At 38.4% G+C, this 23,026-nt stretch overlaps 1 protein-coding gene across 11 annotated transcripts in view; it reads right to left on the bottom strand.

Annotated features, from left to right (window-relative positions):
- Positions 1–23,026, bottom strand: part of GTDC1 (glycosyltransferase like domain containing 1) — a 390,290-nt gene that overhangs the window by 212,705 nt on the left and 154,559 nt on the right. The window contains exon 1 of one of the 11 annotated variants that reach the window (XM_081242634.1): positions 15,051–15,117. The exons of the other annotated variants lie outside the window; for them this stretch is intronic. Within the exon in view, the coding sequence (XP_081098760.1) occupies positions 15,051–15,052 (2 nt within the window). The 5' untranslated portion in view covers positions 15,053–15,117. Of the gene's footprint in view, positions 1–15,050; positions 15,118–23,026 lie in introns of those variants that run through there. 11 annotated transcript variants of the gene reach the window in all.

The following is a 23,026-nucleotide window of genomic DNA, read 5'->3' as shown; positions in this document are numbered from 1 at the left end:
GGAGAAATTTGGTAGACATCAACTTACCCAAGTGACCAAACTTAATATGAACAATAATGGGCCAAAGGGATATCATGTATTTCCCAATGTGATACACTGAGAAAGACAGAGATCACCAATTCCTGACAAAAATGCTTGATCTGAATTTGGTCATGAGGAAATAGCCAGACAAATATTCTGCAAAATAAATGGGCTGGATCTCCAAAAAATGTCAAGGTCATAAAAGGAAAAAAATCTAGAGTAAAGGGAAATAAAAAGACCCCCAAACAAAATGCAATGTGTGATACTTGATGGGATAGTGAATGGGTAAAAAAAAAAACAGCTGTAGAAGATGTAAGAACAACAGGGAAACTCTGAATATAAAATTGTAAAGTTTTATCAATCTTAAATTGAAGTGTATTGATTTTACTGCAATTATGTAGGAGAATATCCTCATTCTTAGGAGACAGGTGTTGAATTATTAACATGTGAAGCGTAATGATGTCTGCAACTAATTCTTAAATAGTTCGCCCCAAAGGCCACTAAAAACAAATATTCAAATATTCATAGATAGAAATAAATGTGCGAAATGTTAACAATTGATTAATCTAAATAAATGATATATTGTCACTCACTGATCTAGTCTTGCAAATTTTTAAGTTATACATTTATAAAACTACAAATTTGGGAGGATATTCATTAAATGGCAATAAGTAGAAGGGAAAAATATGCCACATTCCATAAACAGTAAACCCATCATATATGTATTTCTAGTCAGACTCCAATTGTTCATTTCCTCCAAGAGAACTATCCTCAGGGTGGAACATCTGCAGCAAATGTTTAACTAAAGCAAGCCCTTCACTCTCCTCCTACCACATACTGCCTCTCCTTACCCTACCTACCAGCTGATCCATAATCAAGGAATCCAAATCTAAAATTGAGACTTCCAAATAAAAGCTCTCAAACGAGAGAATGCAATACATTCAGAAGTAAAATGGCAATGATTTTCATAATATTACCCCTTTGGGACTCCCCACACCAACACTTCCTTCAGTTTGTTCAGTCATTAACAGGAAACTCATTTTATTTTTATAACTAATCTCGAAATAGCACTCACTACTTCTAAACTGTGGGAATTATCTCCAACATAGGTAAAACATTTCTCTTTGCTTTTTTGCTTGTAAAATGGAAGTTAAATTAGACAATAAGCAACTCCTCAAATATTCAGCTCAATGACACCTAAAAAGAAGTCATGAAGATGCCCACAAAAGAAATGCGGGTAAGATTCATAGGCCATATTTTCTTTGCTGTCCTCCATCAATTAAAAAAAAGTGTATAATACAATGAATGACATCACTCAATCAGCAGCTAATCCCTAGGTTCCCAATGTTCATCTTGCCTCAGGTATTATTTAAGCAATAAATCCTAACAAGGTGAGCTTTACCATCCCACACTGTGTCTCTGGCAGGAAAGGGCACAAGGTGAAAGCAAAAACCACTAGGAACAAGATAATTCCTGACAGCTGCTGCTTGAGCACAAGTTAAATTGAACAGTTTATCTCAGCATGAAGATGTTACAAGGTTTTATGTTTAATATTTTTAAATTAACATAAAACCCAGAGAAAGCAGTTGGGCAATCTTTCACAAACATGACATACTACAATCACTGTATAAGCTGGATTAGTACTTATTACCATGCTACTACAGAATTAAGCTGTTTTTAGACCACCAAAGAGCTTTAAATTGCAACTTTTGTCTCTGTAAGAGAAACCTATATTTAAAATGTCTGATAAATTCAAATTAATGGCTACATCATTAGCTTACCATCTCACCAAAAGTATAAGTAAGCTGCTGTTATAATCGTCTAACCAAAACAGCTTTGTGCTGTAAAAGTACGTGAATGCCGTCCTAGGTATTTGGGACTGTATGCTTATACATTCTTCAAGTATTTTCAGTGCACGTTATACCTACAATCTGAGTCATATTTGCTTAAGGAATCCAAAATTATTCAACACAATGAAATTCTAGATTTTATTTTTCTTTGATTCAGTTTGAATACACTAGTTGTTTGCCTTTTATCCTATTTTCTTAATATGTCAAACAAGATGTTAAAATATACATAAGCACTGTAGGAGTGTGACTACTATTATCAAGATGCATACTTTTATACCTTAAATGGCATGAAGGGTCAGTGAACTGAGAAACAGAGGACAGGCATTCAATATTCCAACCACCACCATATAAAATCTAGGAGAAAATCCTTCATGGACTAATTATCTCACTCTTGACCCATGAAGTTTTTTCAATAGCCCCCAACCTTCCGAAACCATTTATCACATAATGGGATACAGAACACAATTTAACACAGATACCAATTTGGGTTGTTATTTATACTTAAATAATTCCCTGCAGGACTTTCAACAAGCCTTTGACAGAAGAGTGAATGCCATCTTCCAGCTGTGTCACCTTGCTCAATACTTAAATTCCTTGTCTAGAGACACGTTGCCCAGCCTCACTCCCTTAGTCTTTCTTCATTCTTTTGTTGCCTATCTTGAGTTCCTGTTCCTTGATATCTACTCCCAGGATTCTAGATCCTGTACTTTCTGTGATACAATATTTTGTGCAATGAAGGAAATGTTCTAGATCTGTACTGTCCAATACAGCAGCAACTAGCTACTTATGGCTATCAAGCACTTGTAGTATAGTTAGTATAACTGAGGAACTAAATTTTAAATGCAATTTGATTTAAGTTTAAATTAAATAGCCATAAATTAATGGGAAAGCACAACTCTGGATGGACCAGCTTCCCTTAACCCAACACTCCACCCATCCTACCTGAATGCAATTCCTCACTGAAGTGATTTTCTTGTACAGACCCTTGATCTACTTGTGATAATCTAATTTCTAAGTTCCTCCTGATTTGCTGAATTTCACCTACCAGGGTCTCCAATTCTAGAATGCCAGAATGCCATTTTTTTCCTTCTGATAATTAGAAAACATGTTCTTTACAGAAAATGTTTTAAGTACAAAAATTATAAATTAATTATCATGCACAACCACCCCAAAAGAGATGGCCACTATTTGCATTCTGGTGCTCATTTAGTCAGTATACATTGAGCATCTATTATTTGCAAGGTACTAGGCTAAATAATGGACCTAAAATATAAAACAAAGTAGCTCAGGCAAGAAGAAAATTGGCAGGCTGAGGAACTGAATAAGGACCAAGGAAGCTGGAGCAATTAATTCAATGAATGGCCAGAGAAGATGCTGAGGAAGTCTATGGGCCTTTGTGAGACATGAAAATAATTTTTAATTTTATGGTAAGAGCAATGGAAAGAGAATGAAGGATTTTAACTAGGGAAATGACAAAATAATAAGTGCATATTGGGTGAATTTACCTTTATTCTTTCACTTTGCAATATGTATAAACTATTGCAATTTTAATTTTTTTTGCTTTTAATACATGTTTTGCTATGTTAAAAATTATTTCTGAAACATATATTTTAACAGATTTCATGATATGATGTCATACTATCATTGACCCAAACATGCTTTTTAAATTTTTATTTATTTATTTAGTTAGTTAGTTAGTTAGTTAGTTAGTTAGTTAGTTGCTTCTCTCTCATTTTTTTTTTTTTTTTTTTTTTTTTTTTTTTCTTTTTGCGGTATGCGGGCCTCTCACTGTTGTGGCCTCTCCCGTTGCGGAGCACAGGCTCCGGATGCGCAGGCTCAGCGGCCATGGCTCACGGGCCCAGCCGCTCCGCGGCATATGGGATCCTCCCAGACCGGGGCACGAACCCGTATCCCCTGCATCGGCAGGCGGACTCTCAACCACTGCGCCACCAGGGAGGCCCTCTCTCATTTTTTATATGTAGGAACAGGAGGAACACTTCTGGAAAAAAAAAATACTGACTTTGGGTGGTAAGATTTGATTGGTAAATTTTTAGATTCATGATTTTTACATTTATTTAAATCTATAAAGTTTAAATTTCTTCTTGTATAATCTCTTGTATTTCTGTTGTATCTGTTTATGTATTTCATGAGATGTTTTATTATTTTTTTAATATCAGAGAACTTTACTCTGACTGCTGTATGGAAAACAGACTGTAAGGAATCACTTTGCAAGAAGGGAGAAGAGTAGGGAAGAGAAAAGAAATGTCAGTCTCTTGGACTAAAATGATAGTGCTGATGGTGCTGAGAAGCGGTCTGACTGGGTTTTTGCTGATGGTGCTGTCCAGGTTTGCTGATGAACTGGATGTGAGAAGTGCAAGAGGAGTGCTATCCTTTCCTCTGCTGTATCACTTCCAAAGTGTGTTGATAGTGTTTCAATGTAACAGGAGCTCAATGATACATACAGGCATACGTGAAAATTACTCCCAAACATTTCAAAAGTCTTCGGCTTAAATATATTTTTAAAATTTATAAAAACCTGTGTAGAAAGTTCTAACATTCATTAATCATTGATATACAAAATTTCATTTTAACTATGCTTTAGTTGTCAGCTACTTTATCTTAATTAGAACATTTTTATTGCACATTTAAATGCTATGGATTTTCAAAAACCTTGAAGAACGTGCATAACCAAATGTTTCCATTTGCTAAAACAATTAAAATTCAAGATGGAAGCATATTTAAAGGAAAAAGAAATGGAGTCATTTAATTTCCTAGGTTCTTGTGGGGGGTAATTTATAGGCTAACACAGTATCCAGCTTCCCAATAGCTGTCCCATGATGTGGCATCAATTAATAGGTCAGTTTTTCCACCATGTAATGTTCCTTTCCTGTGCTTATCATGATGGCTAGGAGAGCACAATGTAAAGAACACTTGTCCAGAAGGCAGGGAATTGAGGTCTGTAGGTAGGACCTGCCATTGAGCAAAATCTCCAACTGGTTTCTTAACATCTATCCACTCTACAGTCATCAACATTCTGACCTGCCTTACAGATGCTTAAGGAGACAAATTACATAATACCTGTGGTGCTTTCTTAGCTACCAGGGCCACTTAAATTTGGGTATCTCTTAAATTACTCAAGCAAGCTCTCAAGTGTTTTAACTCTTGGTATCTGACATAGTATCTAATCCATAAAAGATACTTAGTAATTATGTTTGTAACAAGAAAGGAAGAAAAGGAAGGGAGGATGGGTCCTATTATTGAAAAAAATCATAAATAAACTGAAATTTTTACTGTGTACAGAAACATTTTTTATATATTTTGGAACTAGCATCTGTTAAGAGTATTCTTGTAAGACACAAGGTACCATGAGCCATTCAGAACGTTTATAGATATATCTGTTTTACGCCATCTATCAATAAGCCAACAAATCCAAATATTATCAAGTCTCCTGACTTGACAAGCTAAGAAGTATATCACCCCTGTGCCAAAAGAGCTGACAATATAATTGGCAAAACAAGCCATAAGTAGAGGAAACATTAAATAGCAGTAAAAAGGATAAGTAATAGCTCTGTCCTGCACAAGAAATGTAACAAAGCAGTGCAAGGCTGATTATGAATGAAGGCAGAGGCACTAAGCCCTATCCGTTCAGAGGAAGAAGAGAAAACTAAGGGCAGCAGAAAACCAGTAAGTCTCAAGTTTATTGAGGGTAGCAGGGAAGGCCTGGGTCCTGAGGTTTTGGGTCTAGAAGGAGCAGTGCTATTTAAATAAGTCAGAGAGGAAGGACAGTTGGCTAAAGTTTAGGGTTTGAATAAAAGGAAGTAAGACTGAAAAGGTGATCTTCCCCAGACCTAGAGGTACCCGAATGCAGGATGAGAAGTTCATACTTTATCTGTTAGCTATATGGGGATCCACTGTACATTTATTATCATACTGGAAAGGCTTTATTTCTTCTTACTATCCTTAATTAACTGAGTTATAAATGTTCACTGGCTAAGAAAAGTGGTAGTAAAATGAGAGGAAAAGGAATCAAATAAAGTACCACCATCACTCTCAAAATAAGGGAAGTTGTTCTATACATAACCAAATATAGATAAAACCAATTCACTTAAAACCATGGCTCTCCATCGTCACTTTTTTTGATAATGAGATACTTAAGTCTCTGTAATATTCTAAAGGAAGACAGGGACCCATGTATTATGCAACGTTTTTAAAGTGTATCTTATTTAATCATCATCCTAAAAGATATGTCCTATTATCCCCATTTTACCAATTAAGAAATTAAAGTATTACAAGAGGTTTGGTGAAGTGCTAAGACAATAGCAGTTACTAAGAGGCGGAGATGAGTTTCAAATCCAAGTTGATGTGGCCACAAAGTCTCTGCTTTGTCAGTTACTCCACACTGATTTTGAACCATCTAAGATTAGAATGTGACTCACTGTTTCCTGCTAACTGTACTTTTTATTATAGTCTATGTTTGAGAAATAAAAGAATATAAATGGTACAAAGAAGAACTGTACTAACCTGAGCAGTTTTATTTCATCCCTTCATTCATCACATATTTACTGGGAGATTACAGTTAGACAAATTGCAGAAAGGTGATGATCATCAATGCAGGACCTCCTAAAGAAATGCAATCTAAGCAACACCCTAAATAACAGGAAGGAGTCAGCTGACTGAAATAATGAGGAGGTGGTCAGGGCGGGGGGCACAGAGAGAAATGGCTGATATTAAGAGCAACAAAGGAAATAGAAATGATGATGACTGGGAGGGAGAGGCTAAGGGTGACTCAAAGGTTTCTAGCTTGTGTAATCAGATGAGTAGTAGTAATATTCCTTAACACAAGAGGAGAAAACAAATCAGCAGTTGGAGTAGAGGAGAAATACAGAGACAGATTTTACAAATGTTGAATATAAATGGAGTGTCCAGTAGATAACTAAAGATAATATATAATAGACCAATGAAAGAAACTTCATTGGAGATTTAATTAAACTAAAGGGCTTGGTCACCAAACATGTCTGTTAAAAATGTGGGTCTCGGGCTTCCCTGGTGGCGCAGTGGTTGAGAGTCTGCCTGCCGATGCAGGGGACATGGGTTCGTGCCCCGGTCTGGGAGGATCCCACATGCCGCGGAGCGGCTGGGCCCGTGAGCCATGGCCGCTGAGCCTGTGCGTCCAGAGCCTGTGCTCCGCAACAGGAGAGGCCACGGCGGTGAGAGGCCCGTGTACCGCAAAAAAAAAAAAAATGTGGGTCTGGTTTGTTACATAATTTTACATACTGTGCTACTTGTTTCCACCATATTTCATTTCATTTTTTAAAAAACTAGCTTCATTCACTTTATTTTTCTCATAGAAAACTATGTGGTAGCTACAACTGGAGCCTGGGTCCTCTGCACGGAAACTCTGGTGTGGGTCTTTACAAGATGGTCAGTGAATTCCTGATACGGAGATTTGGTGAACACCATCTCTTTCCAGAGATGAGGAGTGAGATAACTGTAGGTCTTGTTTCCTCCCATTAGAGTATATACTCTTTGATGAGATAGATTGGATCTGCTGTTCTTTTCTTTGGTATCCTATAGTTTCCCTAACATGGCAGTTACCACTCTGGATCTTAAGTTCTTTTATAGCAAGCCCTATATCTTCCTTGTTCATTGTCTTATCTCAGGTGCTCAATAAATGTTTCCAAATAAATGACTGAATCAATCAATCAATCATTCATTCATTACCTCAGTGATACTGAGAAAATCAAGCTGGTTGATTCTCTATTTTTAAAGTGTTCAATATGATAGTTACTTCTACCATTAAAAAACAAGTTGGGAAGCATCCCATGCCCCCCAAAGAAAGCACTTTTCTTACTTCAGCATCCAGTACAATTCTAGGAAGTTTTATTTGATGTCATTTTTTATGGAGCCCATTACTTTTTCCTTAGCGTCCTTAATAATACGTCAGGCACTGTTCTCTACTTCACCATGCTAAAATATCAAGAACTGAAGATACCATCCAAAGAAAAGGAACTCCTGGGGAAAGGTAGGTGTCAACCTGGTATAAAGATCAGGAATGTTCAGTATCATGATAATAATTCCTGTCATCTTCAGGGATTCATGATTGTCAGCCTTGATGAAGTAAGTCAATTAACATGCAAAGCGCATCTAACTTGCTGAGTGTGCTGGGAACACTTCATATGGTGTTTTATCTCCATAAACTAATATAATTAGTATGTGAAATATTTATAATTCCCCTCATGATTAATCTATTGTAGAAGACTATTCCTTAACAGCAGCATATCATTTTATATTGGAATGTTCTTTGATCTTTAGTTCATGCCACTCCTGAGTCCCTGGAGTTCATTTCTAAATATCATAAAGTTGGGAGAATAAAGACCCAAGGTAATGGGTATAAGTCCTTTGTTACTCCAATTCAACCCCACCAGTGTTGTCAAAGATTACATACATCTAAGGACACACTGACCTGTCAAGCCAGAAGCTACTGTTTGAATAGATACATAAAGCTCAGTTCAGGCACAAGCCTAAGAAACAAACCACAGGCAAGCCCGGAGTTGCTTTTACATATTATCATCATTTAGGCTTGAATATTAAGGCACAGGAATAGTTAAAATAATCACAACAACGATGACAACAATAATAATATCTGCTACCTGGTGTGTCAACTAAAGCAGTGGTCATCGACCTTTTTGGCACCAGGGACCAGTTTCATGGAACACAATTTTTCCACAGACTGGGGTGGCGGCGGGGGGATGGTTTCAGGATGATTCAAGTGCATTACATTTATTGTGCACTTTATTTCTATCATTATTACATCATAATATATAATGAAATAATTGTACAACTCACCATAATGCAGAATCAGTGGGAGCCCCGAGCTTGTTTTCCTGCAACTAGATGGTCCCGTCTGGGGGCAATGGGAGACACTGACACCCAAAGTGTGTTGCTTATGTCCAGTCTACCCCGTGATCTTGTTTTGGTCACTGTCACTGCAGAAAACCCTGCTTCACAAAGATAGGATGTTGGAAATGGAAGCAGGCTTTTCAGTGCTTTTGTAGCAATCTCAGGATATTCCACCTTGACTTTAATCCAGAACGTATGGAGATTTGAAGTTGTCTCAAACACACTTTAAGGCCACCGTCATTTGCAATCTCAAGCAGTTGATCCTCGTCTAGCACAGACCAAGTTGATTCACCTGGCTTATTCACAAATGGGTCGTGGATCCATTCCTTCCCAGTTTGGGGGTCTATTGTGGTTGGGAAGTAATGCTCAAACTCTTTTGAAAGCTGAGATAGGTGACCATGCACCAGCTGGGAGAAAAGAGGGCCCTGGCTCAGTCTCTTTCAAAATCTCTGCTAATGTTTGAAACATGTCAAAAATCCCAATGTTCACTCGTCACCCCCATGATTCCAGTTTGGCTTTGAATGCAGCCACTTTATCTGCCGACTTGAACACAGTTGGCATTCTCCCCTGAAGTGACAGAGTGAGTTCATTGAGCAGGTTGAATATGTCACACAAGTAAGCAAGTTCTGAGACCCATTCTGTGTCACTGAAATGTGCTGCCAGTGGTGACTGTTTTTCTAAAAGAAATCTCTGGAGTGGCTTTCGTAACTCAAAAACTCTGGCCAGTGATCTACCTTTAGAAAGCCATCTCACTTCTGTGTGTAAGAGAAGACGTGTGTGCTCTGCGTCCATCTCCTACAGAGCTGCACAAACAGACGTGAGTTAAGGGCATGTACTTTAATGTGGTTGATAACTTTCATCACATCCTGCAAAACGCTGTTAAAGTTCAGGTGACATTTTTAGGCTAGCCAGCATTTCTCTGTGGATGACACAGTGTATAGACTCACATTTGGAAGCGACCTCTTTGAACCGAGTAGTGAAATCAGAAAGCCATCCAGTCGTGGCAGCTGCTCCGTCTGTGCATGTACTGATACAAAATGACCAATTCACTTTTCCTGATATGAATAGTTCTGCAGCTGTGGTGTTGGTTGGCAACAAAAGTGCACATAACATATCCTCATGCACATCCTCCTGAAAAAAAACATAATGCACAAAAACAAGCACCGCTGGGGGCTTCCCTGGTGGCGCAGTAGTTGAGAGTCCGCCTGCCGATGCAGGGGACACAGGTTCATGCCCCAGTGCGGGAGGATCCCGCGTGCCGCGGAGCGGCTGGGCCCGTGAGCCATGGCCGCTGAGCCTGCGCGTCCGGAGCCTGTGCTCCGCAACGGGAGAGGCCACAACAGTGAGAGGCCCGCGTACTGCCAAAAAAAAAAAACAAGCACCGCTGCCCCATTGTCAACATCGGTAGACTCGTCAACCTGGACCGCGTATCACGGTGACTCATTAAGCCTAACAACTGTGCCTCAACATCCTCTGCTATTTCATCAATTTGTCTAGTTATGGTGCTAGCCGAAAGAGGAACACGTGCCAGCGTCTGCTAAAAGTTCACGACAGTGTCCTCAGCAGCAGGCAGGATCAACTCTGCACCAACAGTAAAGGGTTTCCTAGCTTTAGCCATGAGGTTAGCCACTAAGAATGATGCTCTCAGTGCAGACACATTTGATGAAGTGGTGGCCTTCAATAATTGCTTCTGTTCTTCGTATTCACTTTGTTTTCTTTTGGAAAAACTCCAAAGGCTTGTCCTTTAATTCAGGGTGCTTGGTCTCCACGTGGCGAAGCAGTTTTGAAGGTTTCATGGCTTTGTTGGAGAGCTGGTCACCACATATTATACAAAGCGGGCTTGGAGCATGTGAATCACCTGTTGCAATGAACCTGTAATTTAAGTATGTCTCTTGGTATTTTCTTTTAAATGCAGCTTTCTTTTCGTTGGCAGTCTTAGAGCCTTCTGCTGTCTCATCACTGGGTCTTTCCCCTTTTCAAATAAGCTCTCCAGTGACATTTGTTTTTTACTAATTTGGCTAGGGTTACCTTGTGGGCTTACCAAAACTGACTGAGACAAGTGCACAGTGCGGGAAAGCGGCGTGGATGGAAGTGGTAAATGAAATAATGGGTGGGCCACACGAGGACTAAAATAAGTGTCAGATTCTGACTTAGAGCCTGCCACCAGATGCAGCTGTACAATTGAAGTACATCAGCTCACTTGCCACTATAAAGCTGCCACCAGATGCAGCTTAATCGTCACTTGCTACTCAATGATAGGGTTTTGATATGATTCTGCAACCAATTGATTTATTATGGTCTCTGTGCAGTGAAACCTCTCTGCTAATGATAATCTGTATTTGCAGCCCCTCCCCAGTGCTAGCATCAGCACCTCAGCTCCACATCAGATCATCAGGCATTAGATTCTCATAAGGAGCGCGCAACCTAGATCTCTCGCATGCGCAGTTCACAGTAGGGTTCGCGCTCCTATGAGAATCTAATGCCACCGCTGATCTGATAGGAGGCAGAGCTCAGCTCAGGTGGCAATGCGAGTGATGGGGAGCGGCCGTAAATACAGATGAAGCTTTGCTTGTTCACCTGCCCCTCACCTCCCACTGTGAGGCCCAGTTCCAGGGGTTAGGGCCCCCTGAACTAAACTATTCCTGATAACCATAGAGAGAAAGGTGTTTTGTGTCCAAATAACTAATAAGCTAACAAGGAAAAATATGTTAACCTGCTATTTTTACTGAATTACATTTACTGCTAAAATTAACAAGCACAAAAGAAAATGCTTCCTAAATATTCAGCCTTTCTATAATCAGTCATAAAAAGCTAAATTTTTCCATGCTTATGAGTATTTGTTTTAAATTTGCTTCCCAGAGTCCTATATTCTAGTGAGTTGTTCTATCATTTGATTTGTGTCATTTTGTTGTTATGATTCTCATAGAGATTATTCCTGTGTTTTGATTACTTCTCCTATGTTTGTTTTGGCAAGTCCAAGACAGTTCTTTGAAAGCTTCCCTGAATTTGGTGCTTAATATGCCATTTGAAGAAATACCACCCCACAGATAATTTATTTATTATCACCAATGTTTTGTTATTTTACCCATCACTTTAATTGTAAATGTGTCACTAGGTAATTAATTACAAAAGTCAAAGCCAGCAGAGTGCACCGTACACAGTAGGCACTCAAAAAGTGTTTAGGAGAGTGAAACGTTAACTAATGTAGTACATCTGCAATAGAAAAAGAATTTGAAGGTGAGAGTCCCCAGATTGCGTCCCGGCCTTTCATACTTTTATTTTAAAGATGAGACGTTTTATAAACATTAGTTTGCTAATCCTGAGTTTCTTTCTCATCAAGACAAAAAGGTGAAAATTCTAAGATTATGTTTCCCAATATATAGCACAAAAGGGGAAACACCTGAAAGCTAGTTTTTTTGAAAGATCAAAACTTCCTATTTTAATAGAGTAAAATGAAAATTATAAATTTTTCTACATGCATGCTAAATTTCACAAATAAAACATTTTTCAATATGCTTCCCTTGACCATAGCTTAAATAATTGCCCTCTTTTTTTTTTTTTTTATTTGGCTGCTCCAGGTCTTAGTTGCGGCCTGTGGGATCTTTAGCTGCGGCATGCACGTGGGATCTAGTTCCCTGACCACGGATTGGACCCAGGTCCCCTGCATTGGGAGCACAGAGTCTTAACCGCTGGACCACCAGGGAAGTCCCTGCCCTCTTTTTTTTTTTTTTAAGTAAATAATATATACATAGGTACAGGGGGAAAACAAACAGATGAAAAGTAGAAAATGCTATATAAACAATACTGTTAAGATTATCTAAAAATGAAGTATTGAGGTCATTCAACACAATCTACTTGACACAGTAACTTTCTGAGATGCATCTCTTGGTCTCACCTACTATATTACAGTGTACGTGAGATCAAATACTACAGCTGGAGGAATTCCCAAGGTCACACTTCCTTAACAGGTGACTGAGAAGCACAAAATGTGGTCACCTGCCCTGGGTTAGCCAGTTAAGAGGCAAAGCTGGGACCAAGATACTCAGTAATAGAAAGGAAGACACAGGTGCTGCTAGTGAGCCTGTCTTCTAATTCCAATAGTGGGAGCGGTTTCAAGTTAGACACTGAAATGAAAATACTCTCCATTTAAATGGCGGGGGGGACCCATTCACTGAGGAAAAAAAACAGCTAGAAAAACTTTATTTGACCATGTTTCGCCCCTTCTCTCCACACAATATAGACAAAAGTACTTGAACGTGCATATAAATATGCACTAGAGGCTCATTACAGATATCCATCTGAGTCTCAATGTTATTTGAATTTTCCACTGCCTACGACTGAAGCTCACATGCCATAGGTCACAGAAAGTCATCTAAAGCCTCTCTCTGCCATACAAGACATTTATACCTAAGGCACAGTGTGGAAGCATCCCTTCTGAGTTAGTCCTTTCTTCCCTTTCCTCTACTCGTGCATAACAGTGGTCTGGGAATGTCAGGAAATACACAGAAGCCATGAGAGAGGCAAGCAGGGAACCTCAGACTTGGTATGGAAAAGCCAGAAAGGCTTTAGGAGAAAACGCTTGAGATGGATATTAAAGATAAGGAGAATTTCCAGTTCAGTATGTATTAAGGGCAGGGCTTGGAAAGGGGGGAGATTGTGTGTTTCTATTAATACTGCAGAGAAAAAGGGACCATAAATCCCACATTCCCGGGATTACCCGGGACCATAAATATCCACATTCTATTCAATTAAGCAAATATTCAGTATATTTTATATATATATGTATATATTTACATGTTTATCATATAGTAGATAAGGGATAAAAAGATAAGCTAGACTTGACATCCTGCTATTCATCTTTGCATTTTGGCAACTGAGATATAAACAATGGGCTGAAGTTGTATGAGAGTTAAAATCTGATATTTTAAATAACTTTGTTTTAATCCCCAAATTCATATATACTGTTAAGATTACTGTCAGGGTGATGCCAACTCACTGCAAATAAATTTCATGACAAACTGCTCCATTGCTAAGTCCCCAAAGTGAAATACTCTCAGATGGGACATTCTACTAACTTTTTGTAATAACTCCTTGCCTTGAAAAACACTTTCAAAGAAATGTTAGTATTTTACCACTCCATAGGAATCAGTAACAAGGCGAGAGATTCTCCCAAGAATATTCCAACAGTCCTTGAAAAACTAAGACTGTCACAAAACCTGAGCATCTGGCAACTCTGCCACCATGAAGTATCCATATGGAAGAGACCAAAATGTGTCAAAGTACCCAAAATGATTTTGGATAGTGTAGAAGATGGAATAAATAATTCAGTATCGTCAACACTTTCAACAGCAGGTAGTGGATATGCTACCTGCTTCTATAATGTGCCAGAATGTAACATAAGTGTGTGAGGCTGTGTGTGTATGTGTGTGTGAGAGAAAGGCAGGAAGGATATGAGTATACATGCAGCAAAAAACTATTTTTATATAGAAATATTTCTTAGATAGTTTTCTTTGTAGGGACATCAGGTATCTATAAGTATAGGTTTATAGATATACAGAAGAAAAAATGGAGTCCATGAAAACTTATTTTTAAGATAAACATAGCAACAAATATATTACTTCAGAGTCAATGAAAATAAATGTATTAGCAACATTATGGTTGAAACTGTATGTGCAAAAAAAGTCAGAAAATCCAAAATTATGGTTCCCTCAGCAACCATAACTGTGTCCTCATGCATATATGAGTATTTTGCATTACTGTAATGATGACACATTTCAGCCTTAATATCAGTTTATGCAATGTGACTGAATTAGGATTCTTTTGGGAACTATAACTTTGAATTTCTGGACTTTTGTGAATGTAAAATCTTAACCATAAAATTACATTAATATAAGGTGGGGTTTCTGCATTTTATTTTCTGGCATTTAAAAAAACAATAAAGACTGAATGGTTGACAACAGTAAAGTAGTAAAAGATTGGTTGATTTGTAATAATACAAAAAGGATTTGATGCATAGCATAAGACCTTAAAATAGGGATATACAAACTACAAACAAAAAGAAATGTCCCTCTGAAGATTAATCAAAGACAAGAACAGGCAAGACATCTTTCCAAAAGTGAGTTAATTTACTTTTTCTATAAAATGTTAGTTTCTAATTAGAAGGTACTTTCATTCAATTATATTTCAACATGGCTATAAATACCAATGCCTGAAATAATTCTCTCACTACATATTGCTGCATCTTATCAAGAAAAAAATAGTATTAAAATGTCCCCTCACATTTTCAAGAGTGAAGCTGGTGGGAGCCACTTTTCCTTCTTGCATGTGTAACATGGCAGAACATAACCTATAAGATGAAATTATATATTACAGTCACCAACCACTTTTTGACCATGAGCCTGAGGCTGATTCAAAATATGGTTCACAAAGAAACAGATACACAATGATTAAGTTAAGCTTAAGAACAAAGTAATTATTTTACATAATACTGAAGTATTATACAACCTGGGAAATGAATTAAAGAACAGTGACATACGTAGTGGGTTCAGGAGAGAAGAGTCAAAATCACATTTGTTCAGGGAAAAGTTACAAACACTTTCATGGAGGTGGTATTTTTCAACTGGCCTCACAGAATCAGTAGTTTTACAACAAAGTGAAGACATTCCAGACAGATAGAGGAGCCTGTGGAAAGATCCAGAGGCAAAAGTGGTCAATACTCTGTTGGAGAACAAAGAGTTTGGCTGAAGAGAGGCTCATGGAGGAGCTACAAAAGGAAAAACTGCAAATGCAGATTAAATATATATTGTAGAGGACCTTGAAGGCAAGGCTGACGAGTCTTAACTGCAATGTACAGGTGGAGGGGTGGGGGGAGACTGAAGTTCATGTGCAAGAAGGCTATATTTTTAGGAGATGAGAAACAAAAAGCAAAAATAAATAAATAAATAAAACAAAAACAAAAAACAAACAAATATAAACACTACAGCAACAGGATAGAGGACATAGTAGGAGAAGTAAAGACTGAAGGCAGGGGACCAGTTATAAGATTATTATAATAACCCAGACAAGTTGCAATGAAGGCCTGAAGAAATGTGATAACAGTAAGGCCTAAAAGGAGAAGGGATTAAAAGCTGCTTTCAAGATTTTGAGATATAGTGACTGTTGGAAAGATTGTGCCATTCATAAAATACAAACTCAAGGGTTATGTCTGATGTAAGGAAAAGGAATGACTGAGTACTATTAGTAAATCTTAAGTTTAAGGTATCAGGTTCCATAGAAACAAGCATTCCTGCAAAAAAACACAGAAGTTAGAAATATGATCCTGAAGATACTGATTACAGCAAGATAAACGATACTATTCTTTATACCTGTGCAATTTACAAACTTGTGCCTTCACTCTTTTTATCCTTATAGGGTTGGGAAGGTTAAGGGCATTTTGTTGTACAAATAAGAAAACTGAGGCTCAGCAAGGATGACTTCTAAACCTCACACAGGTACAAAGTGGCAAAGTCAGGCTGGAGACACAGATTTTGGAATCTTCAGTATGGAAGTTATTTTGAAATTATAAATAAGATCATCAAAAAAATGTAGAGATAAAAGATAAACGAGTTGGGTGCAGAACCACAGGAAAAAGCTAAGATTACAGAGCAGCAATTGTTCAGGAGCCTAAGACATGACCAGGATGCCTGGTAAAGGGTTCCAGGGCCTGGCACTCAACAGGTACTCAATAAACCTCTATCACACCAACAGCTAAAGAGGAGACAGCACTAAACAGGGTCTTTCTATCTGTGCTAGATGCAAGGAGTAGTTCCCGAACTTTTTTAAAGCAACCACTTTTCTCAAAGGAATTCCTACACAAAACTATGATATGTAATATACATAAAAATACTGTTGAGTAAAGCAGGAATGGATGGTCTGGAACATCACTTAACTTGAACTCTTTTCCCTATCTTTCACAACCCTTCTTTGCATGTATATAGCACGTATACCCCCTAAGACAAACCCATGCAACCTAGAGAAACTACTGGAAATCCTCTTAGTCATAAGGGTGATATAATTTAGGACCTCTGAGTGTGGTATGGAAGAACTACAGGGAACACTTAGTCTGAAAAGATCAAACTGGTATCAAGAACCAGCCTGTCTAGACCTGATTCTTAACTAGACTCTCCATTGCCTTGTTCTTCCATTAGCTGAGATCCTTCATTACTTCTTTCAGAGATTTCTCCATGGGCAACAGCTTTCTTTGATTATGAGCGACATCATCAGATCACTTGGACATCACAATCTTATACCATAGAAATGGCACACTTCATAGAGTCAACTGCCTGTAACTGCCTTGCTCCAGTAACCTGTTGCAGAACCTGCCCACCTGCTGCATCTTGTAACTGGCCATGCCACATGATTCCACATATAAGTCAGGATAAGAATGGCAAAATGTCAGGAGATTGAAATTAAAGAAGAGAATACCCAAATGTGTTATCTTGGAGGAAAGGAGTTGCATATTGTAATCATGTTACTGATATGGCCAATTATATGTATGACAAAGAAGGAAAAGATCTAACTGTCCCTAGAGTTGAAAAAAAATGAAACAATTATTGTACCTTTTTTAACAGCAGACTTGCAATGTTGTTCCATTTTTATATAAATTGTAAATGAAAAATTCAGTCCAATTGGAGAGCAAAAACACTAATCATTATAAAAAACATCCAGCCCATCCAAATAGTAAAAACAGTAATCATTATAAGATTTTATTATGGCAGTATCTTTACACAAATATGAAGTAATATATAAAGAAATCACACACTGATTCTTGGATAATTTATTCAAGGAGTAAGTTATGAAAATTCATCAATAAGAATAAATGAGGCAACTCAAAGACAGCTCACCATAGATTCTCTTTATGTGACTCCAATTTTAATTTAGTCTGTATTGATGGATTCTTTTTTTTTTTTTTTTTTTTGCGGTACGCGGGCCTCTCACTGCTGTGGCCTCTCCCATTGCGGAGCACAGGCTCCGGACGCACAGGCTCAGTGGCCATGGCTCATGGGCCCAGCCGCTCCGCGTCACGTGGGATCTTCCCAGACCGGGGCACGAACCCGTGTCCCCTGCATTGGCAGGTGGATTCTCAACCACTGCGCCACCAGAGAAGCCCTGATGGATTCTTTTATTTCATGTGTTATAGTCATGTTAAATCTAGACACAACATGCAATGCATCTAGAGCCTACACAGTACAAAGACGTCTGGACATGACATAGACAGTTGTTCCTTTTTGCTTCGAGGGATAAACAATTCAGCTGGAAAAGGATCTGAAGAGATTTAACAAAAATCAGCGAATAATTTTTTTTCCCACATGCATTAAAATTCTTCTTTTACTCTCTTGATTTTATACAGTAATTTGAGTTTGGGGAAACCATGCTGACATTGTCCTGGGTGGTCTCAGGCCTCTGCAACAGAGACCAACATGGAAAGAGAGGAGAGACAGGCAGAGGCCTGGTCCCAGGACAGAGCACATGCCAAGAGCAAGGGAACCAGCTGTAGCACCTGGCATCCAAGAAGATGGTGGGCCAGTCAGAGGAACTTGGTCCAAAGGGCATACTTGGGCAAGACATAAGTTGAATTCAATGAATAAAGCGGAAGAATAAAGATTCCAAGGAGAAGTCTCAATCAGAATTCAGGAGGCAACGCTGGAAAATCTTGTACAGGTGTCAGACACAAAGTCTGACTGGGAATAGGTAGGGGATGAAAGTGGCAGGAAGTAAGAAAGGGGTCACAAAGGCCCAGAAGGAGCCTACAGGATGAAGGAGAGTATCTGGAGAGAAGGGGGTTACTACAGAGAGGAAGCCCAGCCAAGTCATCTAAAACGCGCAACTGAAGGATGAGGAGAGGTGAAGGGAAAGCAATGAAGTGAGGGCCCAGGGCTGATCCCACGGCAACCAGCAGTAGAGGGATTTGCGGGGTGGAGGGTCAGCTGAGAGAAAGCAGGAATATAAACAGCTGTGCAAATGAATCCAAGGTCTGGGATGGATAGAACTAACTCCAAGTCACATCAGTGGGTCTGAAGCTAAAGATGTATCTGCTGACTCAGGTAAGAATGGCTCAGGTACCATGCAAGATTCAGCCTGCAGGTAGGGGGCATCAGTGGACGTGGCTGAGGAAAGCCAAGGCTTGGAACAGAGATATGGGTGAGGACAATAACACAAAAATGTTTCTGAATTATAATATGTGAACTTGGTATAGACTACAAAACAACCCCAGAATATCCAAAAGACAAATTAGTACACTATTTTTACCCAAAAAAAAGGATCTTCAATAATATTAAAGAGTAAAATTAAAACTTCCTAAAGCACAAAATAATAAATATGCTATTATTACAATAATGTAAGACTAGAGACACAGGGAAAGACTCTAAGGAAATAAGACTCTAAGGTATAAGAGCTGCTGGGTTTACAGATTTTCATATTTTATCTCCAAATGTTCTATCATGTGGTTATATATTACTTTTATACTTAAAAAATGAAAAGTATTAATAATAAAACTTTTAATAGCATGCATGCCTGGTACCTTTTGAATTATTTGATTAAAATAATTTCCATTTACATTTCTTGGGTAAAGAGCAAAGTATATACCTATGCTGTTACACATTGAGGTCTTTTTAAAATCTCCTAAAATTGGTAATCTCTACACCTAATTTGTACATCACTATAAGATACAATTAACCTAAAGAGATAATTTAAGTTTTTTATTTTTAAAAATTCTCTTTTTTTAAATATAAGGAATATGTGTAATATCACCTTTACACAACAGCAGGGAAAATTAAGTCAAAAGCATCATTGTGGTGTGTTACAAAGCAAATCATTGGGGAAACAGTGCCAGAGACTGCATTTTTTAAGGGGCAAGAATCATGTCATCTCCATACTTTGTAGAACTCCACAATGCATACATATACAGTTTACCAGTTGCATTCACTATCATTTACACTAGGATTGTGGTTAAAAGCAGGGACTCTGAAAGCAGACCACCTGAGTGTACCACTGACTCTTCAGGTAGACTACCTGGGTCTACCATGGGCTATGAGGGCAGTCTACCTGGTCTACCATGGAATCTAAGGGTAATCTACCTGGGTCTACCGTAACTCTGAGGGCAGACTAACTGCTCCACCAACTAGTAGCTATGTGATCTCGGGCAAGTTGGCTTGCCCTCTGTTTGCCTCAGTTTCCTCATGTGTTAAAGGTGCTGATAACAGGATACTTCTTACAGGGTGGTGTGAGGATACGTGTAAAGTGCTTAGACCAGCAATTGGCACACTATAAGCACTACATAAGTGCTGGAAACTATTTACCATTATTATTAGTCAATTCTGTTTTGGGAATGAAATTCCAATTAAATGATGAATTGAAGTTCAAAATGCTGCAATATTGGTCAGTTTCTGTATTCATCATTCTATAGTTTATACTCTCTTGTTTTTTGTTTTTATAAGATGTCATTTACCAAAATTATTATTGGAAAACTCTCCTACGAATGAATAGCATTAGACTTAATTACTCCTGATCTTTAGGCAATAACCATTTTCCAGGGCCACTCTAGTTAAGTAAGTCCTACACTTCCTAGAATCTACTGAACACTTTGTCAGTTTTCCTTCCAAATACAGTGTGTGATGATACAATTTGGTTAAATTTTGGATTGTTGGTGATTGTAAACTCATCTGGGAGTAACTTTTCTCCCGAGATGACTTGTACTTGAGCTGAGAGAGGAAAAATTAAATTCTTTTTATTGCCAAAATCATTATATGGACTGCCTTTGCCTTTGAAGTCTTTTGCAATGAATTCAGTGTTCTGCATACACTAGACACCCAGTTCTAAGAACTCCAATTAAATGGTCTATCAAGTTAATTCAAATTATATTTTGATATGCTACTTTGATGCTAGGATTAAAATCTGGGGGGAAAATAAAGTTTTTAAAAGATGCTGGTTATGTCTGTTCTTCAATTTTTTAAAGGATGTTTCAGGTGAATTCAAAGTTAAGCAAATTAAACAAGGTTAAGTAGAGTTCTTCCACCTCCTGGTTCTTGGGTTATTTGCTCAATATACACTTAGTATATTCATATTGATTATGAACTTGATGCTGATACTAAAGAGAATGCCCGTTCTTACAGTTTCAGTGTCACGTACATGGTCATGGCTCCCAGACTTGGGTTTCAAACTCAGACTTCTCACCTAACCTTCAGATATTCAGCCATCTGTTGGAAATCTTCGTGTAGAAAGCCCATCGGCACATAAAATTCAAAAGGTCCAAAACAGAACTCATCATCTAATCCAATAAATACGTTCTTTTTGTTGTATTTATTGTTATAGCCGAAGGCACAACCATCCACCACACCAGAAACCTGAGTCATTCCTTCCTTTCACTCACTCCCCCTAAATTTCCATAAATAACCTATTAATGAATCCTGTCCATTTTATTTCCTGAATATTTCTCAAATCTGTACCTTCAATTTCATCCTTATTCTTTTACATAGTGAAGCCTGTCTACTGCCAAATCTACCTAATTCCTATTTCCAAGCCTGACTTCCCAAGTTCATCCTACACCTAGCTACAAGAGCCATATATCGAGAATGCAAGATCCAGCCAAGTCACTCCCCTGTATAAAACTCAAGTCCCTTAAATTCTTATGTGAAATGTCAACCTGCACTGATCTCCACCTAGATCTACAAGCTCCTTTCCTGTCCCAATCTCACACCTAGAGCTTCAAGAAGAATGAAATGACTATGGTTCCTTACACACACCAGGTTGTGTCTTTACTTATTGTGACCCAATTTGCATGGTATGCCACTATCTCATGTTCCCTTCCTCAAATTAACCCGCTACTTCTTTAGCATAACCTAAGAATCAACTGTCATCATCCCTCCAAGAAGGCTTCCTAAATCCTTCTGCTAACACTTGACTTGGATTTTGTACTCCTCTTGAGTGTTCCCATATCTTTGCATTTACCAAACAAGAATATAATTTTTTTTATTATCTGTCTTTGACCAATCAACCAAGATCTTGAAGGCGAGACTTTATTTCATTCTCCCATCTCTGTACCCCTGGTTCCTGATTGTTAATAATTAACATGTTGATTAACATGTGTGTGTGTGTGCGTGTGCGTGTGTGTATATGTAAATATATATTAAATCTTTGCTTTGGTCACATTATCATATATCAAAATTTTGATATGAACAAAATGAATATAAATTAATAAAAGTGAATCTACAGCACTTTATTATGACAGTATTTGCTGGATAAACAGAAGAGAAAAACCTATAATTTTTCTGTTATTTCCTCTTCTATCCATTTATGTTAAAGTCAAACATGATTTTACCTTCTATTTATTTATTTATTATTATTATTAATAATTAATTTATTTATTTATTTATTTTATTTTTGGCTGCATCGGGTCTTAGTTGTGGTATGCAGGATCTTTGTTGAGGCATGCGGGATTTTTCATTGCGCCACACAGGCTTCTCTCTAGTTGTGGCGTGCAGGTTTTCTCTCTCTAGTTGTGGCTCCAGGGCACGTGGGCTCTGTAGCTGTGGTGCGCAGGTTCCAGAGCACGTGGGCTCTGTAGTTTATGGCACACGGGCTCCCTAGTTGAGGGGCGCAAGCTCAGTATTTGTGGCATGTGGGCTTAGCTGTCCCGCAGCATGTGGGATCTTAGTTCCCTGACCAGGGATCGAACTCACGTCCCCTGCATTGTAAGGTGGATTCTTTACCACTGGACCACCAGGGAAGCCCCTTAACTTCCATGTTAATAGTGATTCTAATTTTCTTCAGACCCCGCAAGTGGTTTCCTAGTTCTTGCATATCAGAACCAAGTGCCCTGCCATTCTCTTCACCCTGCAGCCTGTGCTTTGGCCACAACAGACTCCTCATCACTGCCCTGAGCCCACGTGTCTGTGCCTCTGCCTGTGCATGAAAAACCATTGCCTCCTATTTTCCTATCAAACACATCCTCCCCTAAACTTCAGGCCTCCTGCCCTGGGGACTTTGAGTCATTCTACCAAGATTTTATTTTCATAAATCTTTGTACATATCTCTGGCATTGCATTCATTCCCTTTGTGTCTCCCAGTCTCTGCAGTAAGCACTTCTTGCCTTTTCCTATAACATAGATGTTCGATAAGGATTAATTTAATGTATTCTAGATTAATTCATCACTATTCCTATTCCCATCCATTAGAACTATTGAACATGCTCTCCTCTTTAAACAAATATTCCCTATGAA

This window comes from Mesoplodon bidens, assembly GCF_964165515.1.
Source record: "Mesoplodon bidens genome assembly, chromosome: 8".
Taxonomy (NCBI): domain Eukaryota; kingdom Metazoa; phylum Chordata; class Mammalia; order Artiodactyla; family Ziphiidae; genus Mesoplodon; species Mesoplodon bidens.
The sequence above is the reverse complement of the archived record's forward strand: the minus strand, read 5'-3'. Positions and strand labels throughout refer to the sequence as shown.